This window comes from Chelon labrosus, assembly GCF_963514085.1.
Source record: "Chelon labrosus genome assembly, chromosome: 2".
Lineage (NCBI taxonomy): Eukaryota > Metazoa > Chordata > Actinopteri > Mugiliformes > Mugilidae > Chelon > Chelon labrosus.
This window is the reverse complement of record NC_140338.1, coordinates 23,186,617-23,196,605: the sequence shown is the minus strand read 5'-3', so window position 1 is coordinate 23,196,605 and position 9,989 is coordinate 23,186,617. Positions and strand designations below refer to the sequence as shown.

General features: G+C 41.9%; 1 protein-coding gene across 1 annotated transcript; it reads right to left on the bottom strand.

The window, feature by feature from the left end:
• Positions 1–653: 653 nt before the first annotated feature.
• Positions 654–9,249, bottom strand: LOC311496041 (multidrug and toxin extrusion protein 1-like). Its single transcript, XM_084555778.1, has 16 exons — positions 8,282–9,249; positions 7,473–7,574; positions 7,307–7,375; positions 6,968–7,116; positions 5,662–5,704; positions 4,827–4,871; positions 4,624–4,721; positions 4,226–4,323; positions 3,618–3,799; positions 3,385–3,493; positions 2,293–2,368; positions 1,756–1,825; positions 1,527–1,659; positions 1,345–1,439; positions 1,199–1,262; positions 654–1,116 (listed from the first exon to the last, which is right to left on the bottom strand). The coding sequence occupies exons 1-16, from the start codon at positions 8,447–8,449 to the stop codon at positions 875–877; spliced, it is 1,743 nt and encodes a 580-aa protein (XP_084411904.1). The 5' UTR covers positions 8,450–9,249; the 3' UTR covers positions 654–874.
• Positions 9,250–9,989: the final 740 nt, after the last annotated feature.

Sequence of the window (9,989 nt, the reverse complement as noted above, 5' to 3'; positions counted from 1 at the left end):
CTGTTTGACCCTTAGAATTGAGGTGGACTCATGCACTTATGTTGTGATGACGAATCTTCTGTTCTCCTCGATCGAGCCTAAATAAACTCCTTCAGCATAAGACATACAGGACTATGGTACTTCTTCTTCTTCATCGGCATCCCCACAAATTCCTCCCTAACAGTGTGAAAACATAAACTAAGACAGAATCCATGTGGACGGCAACGTTGAAAATGTGGGAACATCTTGGAGGTCTCTTTTTTTTGTTTCAATCAGTTCAGTGTTGCCGCTAAATTTGGGGAAACGACTTTTCTTCTTCTTCCATTTCCAGCAGATTGGTGCTCCATCACCATATTCCAAAAACAAGCTGAGAAAAAAGGACGACTGGAGTTTCTTGAGGACATTTCATTCAAGCACGTAGCTTCTTCAGTCATAAAAGGCTGGTGGAGAGTTGCAGTTTAAATAGGAACATCTCTATGCGCGGTGTCAACTTGAAACTCACACCACTAGTCCGTTAAGGAACAGATGCTCACCTGTGATCGGAGGAATCTGTTTTGATACCAGTGAATGAGACTCCAATCTGGAGGTGTGAATGGGGGTGAAACTTCTTGGGGACAGATATTCAGACTGTGGTGTACATTGATGGCAGATTGCATCTCAGTGCACCTCTCCTGTTCAGAGAGGGGGTTTCCAATTTGACACATATTGCTCCTTTCGGGCTAAAATGTGGACAATGTTGTCCTCATAAGAGTGTCCCTTGTCCTTCAGGTTTAGGTGTAAAGCAGAATCGTGTTTCAGTTTTGGTCTTTGGATGTTCCATGACCTGGGTTGAGATCCTTTGCCGACCTGTTGTCAAACAAGGTCCCACTGTGATTGATGTTTAGGGACGCGTCCGTCATTTCAGCAGCTTTGTGAGGAAAGTGCTGGCGACGATTCCGGCAGCGAGGATGACAACCATGACCAGCAGCGTCAGGCCACGGCGTAAAACCAGCTGTGTCACTGACAGAACATCTCCCACTGTGATGGCAGTGGATTTATTCTGGTCTGGAATATGTACTTCCTGGTACGTGTGGTCCTCCTCAGCACTCTCACAGCTGGATGCAGCATTACTGGCCCGGGTCTGGTTGTGATTAGAGTCTAGAGTTTTGAAAGAGAAACTTTAGTATTAACAAGAAACTGTAAACACAAGTAATGCTTCAGTTAATGTTTCACAGCTCACCTGTGTTTTCTATCCGGACCATCTCTTTTTCTTCTTTGATCTGGACTCCAGCTCTCACACGAGCCTGATCAGACACATTTATGCAATTATGAATAGGTCTGACGAAGTAAAGAGTATTACAGTGGTGAAGGGATGGCGGTACGCACCTCTTCCACAGCCTTATTCCAATCGAGTTTGCACACAAACGTGATGAAGAAAATCGTCTGCATTAACACACAAACCGAAAGTCCCGTCCAGAGCCCTGGAGCAGAGATGAGTGAAGAGTTTAATGGATTTCCTGACGAGCAGGAGACACTTTCATGCAGCACATGAATGAATTCATCCTCACCTACAATCCCCAACTTGGCTGCAAACATCAGGGACACACCGATGGGGAAGCCGATAAAATAGTATCCCACCAGGTTACACAGAGCACCGATCAACTGTTTCCCTGCTCCTCTCAGAACCCCTCCAGTCACACCCTGTGAATACCAAACAAAGGTTTGGTCAAATCATATTGACTACTGTATGTGTGCATACTGGTCTGAAATATTCATTACAGTCATTATGTTTCTTACCGCAACGGCATCAGCGACATGCATGACACCAAATATATACATGACGTCACTAACCCTCTGTAAAATGTCTCTGAAACACACACAGACAGAGATTCAGTTCATTTAATCTGATACATCTGTATATTAAAGAAAAACATCAGACAACTGGAAATGATGAAATAAAAGGCAACTGGACTTGTTGGGTTCTGGTGAAAATATTTCGCCTCTCATCCAAGTAGCTTCTTTATTTTTAAATGTCAGAGCTGGTCTGAAGTAACTCCGTTAGGAAACGATTATATTTAAAATACATCGATAGTTGATTAAATCGTTTTCGGTGGGCTTGTTTTTGGTGATGGACATGACAACAAATGGCCCTGACTGGTTGGAGGATGATCCAGTCGCCTGCAGAGCTAGTTCTTCTCTGCATAGGTTGAAACAAGGCCTGTGATGAAATGTCTTGTTAAAAATATCTGAATGAATTAGATTATGCCAGCCTTGACTGCACCTAAAGATCCATGAAACAAAAACATTATTTCAGTGTTTTCAGATTTTACTCACTGCTCTGAGGTGAAAATGTATCCGATGACATTTCTAGAGACGCCGAGAGCAGTTCCAACAAAACATGCAATTATGACTGCAAGGAAAAAAACAAACAAACAGCAAGAATACATAGTTAAAAAGCTGAAGATTGATTAAAACTATTGTTTAAAACAGTTCATTCAACAGGAAGTAAAATTGATGATGAAGACAAACAGAGAGTCCAAACATAGTATTCAGGACAACTTTGACACTTGCTGCTTACTGTAGGTAACAGCCAGAGTTCATTTTGTCAACAGACGAAAAATACTCGTCAACAAGCATATTTTCTGTGGCTAAGATGCGACGCTGACGACCTAAGACTAATATGTGATGATTTAAACTATGAAGAGACAAGATGGGACTAGAGCGTTATCTGATATGATACCCACTACTGCGGGAACAAATTAGGTGGGAACAACACAGCAATTGAAGGTGCATCACCCTGATATATTTATAAAGCCTGCATCACGGTAAGTAAGCCAAGTGTGACGTTAAAGATTCGCCTAATTCCTTTTCAGGTTGCTGTTGTGCACTACATGAAGTTATTGTCTTTTGCTGCCCTCTGCTGACTTTTTACTGACACATATTTAAACAGTGTACAGTGTAATGGATTAGCATTCAGCAAACTAAAATTGTCCATAAATGTAGCTTCCTGGAATGAATCCTTCTTGTGTATGAGTCCATATACAAGATAATACAGTATACCATTCAAGTGTACCAAGTAATGCTTTTACCTCATTATGCTTGAGCTTGAATTACTACAACAATAGTTAGGAGTACTGTCTGCACTTTAATTTCTCTAAAGATGACATGGCTGCCGAGATTAATGGTGTCAGTTGCAGTTTGACTAAATCGTAATAATTGAAAACCTAATTGAGCATTTTCGTCTGAAAACCAAGACTAGATCAAAAATGGCTGTCAAAATCAAGACTGGTAACAGCGGCTTACTCTGAAAGCAATAGCTGACAAATAAAATGTGATTTGAAGACACCCTCACTGTCATAAAAAGTTGAAGAGAGGGATAAAAACAATAACTTTCAGTAGACGTAAGTAATACGTGTCGATCCTTACATCCACAGACGATGGGGACTTTGCACGACAGCTTGGCCTGCTCTATCTTCCCTGCACCGAGAGCATTCCCAACCCGTACACTGGCAGCAGACGAGAATCCCAGCGGAAACTATGGGAAGAATATGGGGAAATGTATGAACTCGTTCTTGGCTGTGATTTCACTGGGGAAGTGGCAGCATACAAGCAGAGATTTAGAATTAACACTGAGGATAGGAAACATTTAAAGACGTCACCATGTAAGCTATAACGGCCAGTTCGTATGTTATCGACTGCGCTCCCAGCTCAGCTTCACTGATCACACCGGCCAGGAATCCTCCGATTTCAAACATCCACCACTCCAGGCAAAGCATGAGCATGCTGGGGATGGCCAGCTTGATGAAGGGACCCCACTCCTGCAGACAGTCCAGCGACCAACCTGTGGGTCAGAGTAGGAATGTGTATCATTTATTTATTTATCTTTCCATTTTAGACTTATCGTGTTAGGATGGACATACGGAAATGGGAGATTGACAAGGAGATGGGTTTTAAAAATCACAAAATGGGCTTAAAGTTTACCAAAGCCCAGGTGTTATACAACAGCCTTCTTCGAAGTGTTAAAACTTAAATGTAATGCTGCGTCACCACCGTAACCTCTCCTCTACACTACATTACACATTTACAGAGTCTAACTCATTTCACTAAATATTACACAATGAAATGACACAAGTGAATGAGCACAACGCACAATGAGTTGAAGAGTTAATGCAATCTGCTCCTTAAAGAGGGGAAAACCCAGACACATTTCAGTCACGTTCCTGTTGAAGATCCCCATTAAAAAAAAATAAAAAATTAACCGACTGACCTCCCCATGTGGGCTTATGCAGACCCCTCAGGCATATGTAAACATATAAGACCACAGCCAGTAAATACTGTGAGATAGCATTGGCTGCTGCAGATCCACTTGAAAATAAAAAGAGAAGATAAAGAAACCACTTATTTATACATCTGTGTTCATCAGGTTATTACACATCAGTTGATAACTGTGTCGATTTATGTCGTCTGTTCTGTTGTTTTATGGGATTGATAAAAAAAAAAGACACCTACCAAAACTAAAAATATGCAAAAAAATATTTATGGTACAGCTGCACTGAACAGTGTTTTTATATACACAACCACATGTTAGTCAGAGATTAAAGACACTGGGTTCTAATACACTAATAATTAATGGGATGAACGTAATAATGAAGCAGGAAAACTTACGCGACGCCCAAGTCCAGACGGTAGAGGAGGACGTAGTTGATTATTGCATTAAAGATATTTCCAATGGCTCCAGTTATGACTTGAGGCCATATAATTCCCTGTAAACCACAACACAACCATGTCTCATAATCAATTTTAATGATTACATTCAACCCATTATTAACTTTGAGAACTCTGGCTGTGTGCGTGCCAGGGAACTGCACCTGGTTTTGAAGATACCTCCCTTGCAGCTGATACATGAAAGCAGCCTGAAGACAGAGACATTCAAAGATGAGAAAACAGATCATGGAACAAGACTAACAGAGGCATGCTAAAAGGTCGGGAGGCTGCAACGCTAACATCCAAATGCTAGCATTGTCACAATGTATTGTTTAGCAGGTATAATGTTTACCATGAATTTTAATCTGTATTCTAACACATGCTACTTCTAACAGGACACAAACGTCTGGGATAGACTGGATTGTCAGGGCTAATAGTTTATTATGAACCAAAGCAGTAAACGTTATTACAATTAAAACACCAGGGAAAGTGAATATTTGAACCAAATGTCATAAAAATCCACCCAATAGATGTGGAGATATTTCAATAACCAGCCAAAATGTCAGACTTGAGCTAGAGGTCAAGTGATCAGTCAAATTCCAGGAAAATTAAGAAAACTAAATGGAAATCTGATGTTTTTTTCCGCATGCAAAGACATGCAAACTTAACAAAAAACTCCTCAGGCTGATCTGAATATCAACTATTTTATCATGAGCCAAAGAAGTAGAAGTTATTATAATTCATCCACTGGTGGCAATGAATGTTTGAAACAAATGTTACGACAGTCCACCAAAATAATGTGGAGAAATTTCGATACCAATCCAAAACGTCAGCCTGCTCTTTGCACCAGAAGAAGTCAAGGGAGCAATCAAATTCATCCTCTGGAAACCATGAATGACTTCGCAAAATTAAATACAAATACATTCAAATGTCCCTACAGCCATGCTACTAACTACAAATGTAAAACATTTCAAAAACGTATCAGCGTCTCAAACTCACCGGCAGAGCAGGCATGAAGATCTTGACGTACATCTGGGCGAGACTTCACGTGGAAAGACAAAGAGAACATGTGCTGTGACATTTTACTGTGGACACAGGACATTCTGACTCATTAGTCGATTTTTTCTTACAGATAATGTTCTTATCTTTTAACCCAATTTGTTTGGCCACAGATTTAAGATCTCAAAACTACCATTACATAGTCTAAGAAAGTACCAACATGGCAAACAGAAAAAGCTGCCAACTAGCTCTTAATCCTGTGAAGCATTTAACGGCAAAACAGCACAATTTTGCACATTAACTGGACTCAGGTGGACACAATCACAACACCAAATGCTAGTGCTGCTTTGCATCTCCTGCAAATGGGTGCTAGTTCAGCAATAAGGCTGCCATGTCTATACTTAAAACGTGTGTAGAGCCAAGTAGAGGGGGAAAAAAAAGAGTCACTGTAAGTAAGACGTACTTTTGATTGGGAAATTAATTTGCTCAAATTAACAGTGTATGTTAACTGCTAATGTTTGGCAATGTCTAACATGTTCCTTAATCTGTATGCTAGCATACACTAAACTGAACACAAAGTACAACTGAGGTGATTTTGATTACAAGAGGTTAGGCATTTTATTCTGAGTAGTAGTAAAGCAGTAAAAGTTATTACAATTAATCCACTGGGGACAATGAATGTCTGAACCAAAGGCCATGATATTCCACCAAATGGCTGTAGAGGAATTTCAACCCAGAGTTAAGGGTTCAACCAAAGTCAGCAAGGTTCATCCTCTGGGTACCACGACAAACTTCACAGAACTAAACAGAAATACCATGTTCTTAATCAGTATGCTAACACATGCTGCCCTTAACTGAACACAAAGTACAGCTAAGGCTGATCAGATTGTCATGGTTAGGCAAATAGTTATTAATGTAATAAGTTATTACAAGTCATCCACTGGAGATCATGAATTTCTGAACCATTTGTTATGATTGTCCACCAAATGGATAAAGAGACATTTCAGTGACAACCCAAAACATCGGCCTGCTCTTTGGACTAGAAAACGAGTTAGGGGCTCAACCAAAGTCAGTCAGGCTTTATCCTCTGGATACCACGACAAACTTCATAAAACTAAATACCATGTTCACAATCTTAATCTGCTTCCAATCATGCTACTTTCTGCTAAACACAAAGTACGGCTGAGGCTGATTTGAAAGTGACTTTGAAAGTTAGTTCAATTAATCCACGAGAGATAATGAACGTCTTTAAACAGTGAAATGTTACAAGTGTTTACTCTTTTGGCGGGATTAAGTAACAGCTGACCTGGCGACCTCTGGGCTCTGTTTGACAGCAAGTAGGAGGGGTTCAGTGTTGATGAGGACAGCCCAGCAGGGGAAACAGGCCAGCAGCAGAATCAGAACCCCCCTCTGGAGAATCACCCCAACACGCTTCAAGTTTCCACTCCCATACGTCTGCAAGAAACACCAAATCCCACCAATAACCACGGGTGTGACCGGTCAAAGAAAACTTGATACAAAAGACCACTGTTGAGTTGTTTAAACGGGGACCCCAGGACGACCTGGGAGCCCAGCAGTACTAGCTGTGTATGTCCTGCTTAGAAAAATAAAGTGAAAGAACAACCTCTTCTGGAGAGGACGCTACCTGGGATATGAGGGTATCGCAGGTTAACGACAGACCCGAGCCAATGGAAATACCGGTGACGTTCACCACCTGCAAATGAGATGAAATAGGCAAACAACATTCACATTAACACTTATCCTGACATGGTGCCAAACCAGCAGATGACAGGCGTCCAGAGTCTCCTCACCGCAATTGATAATGCAACTCCTGCTAGTTCTGTCTTGCCCAGATGACCACAGAACACCGTGCTGACAAAACTGATCATGAAGATCAACAACTGGGAAATGATCTGGAATACCATGAAAAAAAAGTTATATTCAAAATGCAAGCTGTAATAACAATAACAATAACTGGACTTGTATGATTTCTTGAACGTCCAGTTGGATATACTATGACTATGAATACTATGAATGAGTGAGAACGGAGATACATTCAAAGAAAAATCAACATGAATCACAAAAACGTTCAAGTATTGTAAGGACTCATGTCGCTCAGCCTTTTAAATATCTCAAATGTTTAAAGTAGCAGTAGATTTTGTGCTTTATATCATCTAATTTTATCCCTGCCAATCTGACATTTAATCCAAATAACCAGAACCAACGTGTCTGTTGCAAATGCTTATACAATACTTCACTGCTTTTCTAGTTTGAGGAAGTTCCGGTGATCCCAAAACCTCAGGTTTACCACGTGTTGCACAATGGGAACATTTCATAACACACATTGTATGGAGCACAGTATATGAGAACATTAGGAGCCCTAGAGGGACATCTGCGTTATGGTATAAACATACAGTAAGCCCCTATTTTAAACAGGGGCCCAGAGGTTTATATTTTTCTTAATCCTACAGTTACAATTGACAACTGTGGGAAATCAGTGTCCCATGCCAATATTCTGATATGAACAGGTATGCCTTATCTGAGAGACTGATGTAACACTGTAGTGTAAACGCGGATCATGATGCTCAGTAGACGCTCTGCAGCGTCCAGACTATCTCACCACTGGTCCCGCTAGTTTGAAAAGTTGCCCCAGCTCATTCCGGTAGTCCTGCGGGATGAAGCCCCGCATTCTCTTCAGACAGGAGACCCGAGCAACAGAAGCCTCTTCGCCAGCTTTTGAGTCCTCTCCCTCTGTGTGTTTGACCGGTGTTTTAGCAGACGCGTCCATATCTGCACCAGTTAAGATTTACCCCAGCCGGCCAGCAGTCCGAAGTGAACTCTGCTTCTATCTCCTCAGCCGTGGCCGCCAGACTCAAGAGGAGGCTGGTGAAATGTGCGTTTGATAAGTAGCAGAGAAACAGAGGAGGGGTTAAATGAGTGCTGTAAGCATTGGCTGTAAGTTGAGGAGTGTCCCCGAAGCCAACCACGTCGTGCGTCTTTTTTTGGGGTGTTGCTGCAATCGCTATGCTGCGTTCAAGTGCACATGTTGAGGTTCAGGTTACACGCTCTTGCATACAAACGGTCCATGCGCACCGGTCAGCCACAACATTAAAACCGCCGATGAAATAAGTGGATAACACTGATCTAATGTTTATCTGGTAAACCTGGGTTGTGGCATTTAGGTGGACGTTACTTTGATTCGCACCACCACCTGGACATGGTTGCAGACCAAGCAAACCTCTCATGGCTACGGCAGTGGGGTGTTCCTTGCATCCTGGTTCCATGTGTTCTCCAGATATGCCACACACAGGCACTCAGCCATCTATTTGAACAAAGTGATATATCAGACCAAACCAACTCCTTGCATTGCTCCATGGTCCATTTCTGATGCCAGTGTGTCCGTAATAGGAGCTCCCTGCAGTGGAATGGGGTCAGCATGGACACCCTGACTAGTCTGCAGCTACTCAGCCCCAAACAAAACAAACTGAGCATCCACTTTTTTTTTTTTTTTTTAACCTATTTGAGCTGTTGCATTGGACCACACAGACGAGCCTCAACTCCCCATGTGAAAGAGTGCAAAGTACAGCTAAAGGCCGATCGGATTGTCATGGTTAGGCAAATAGACAAGCCTCAACTCCCCATGTGAATAAGTGCACCTCACTGCAGGTTCACCTTTTTTCCTTCATTGGACCACTTATTTTGATAGGTACTGACTGCTTCAGACTGGGAACACCCCACAAGTTACAGTTTTAAAACTGCTCTGACCCAGTCACCTAGCCATCACAATTGGTCCCTTGTCCAAGTTGCTGAAATTTTTCTATTTGTCCATTTCTCCTGCTTCTAACTAAATGTTCACTGCCAAAAATATCCCACCCGCTGACCATGGTGAGGTGCCACGATGACTAGATTATCAGTGTTATTCACTTCATTACAATAATATTTCAAAGCATTTGGAAATACTAGTAAAAGAATTATGGGTTGTTTTATAATGCTGGTACACTGTAGGTTGCCAGTCGAGAAAAGTTTTTTATTTTAGGAAATAATAATAAACCTGGGGGGGGGGGGGGCTGGAGCCTATCCCAGCTGTCATCGGGCAAGAGCCGGGGTACGCCCTGTCCTCTCGCCTCTCACCCTTTACAGGACAAGCAGGTACAGAAGATGAATGAAATTTTTGCAACGAAAGCACCCCTGACCCCTCGATGCATGGACTCCTCTAGACCTCTTAAGGTGTGCTGTGGTATCTGGCACCAAGATGTTAGCAGCAGGTCCTTTAATTGTTATTCACCTCATGTTATGGCTGACTGGCAGAAGTCTAAACCAAAGCGCAT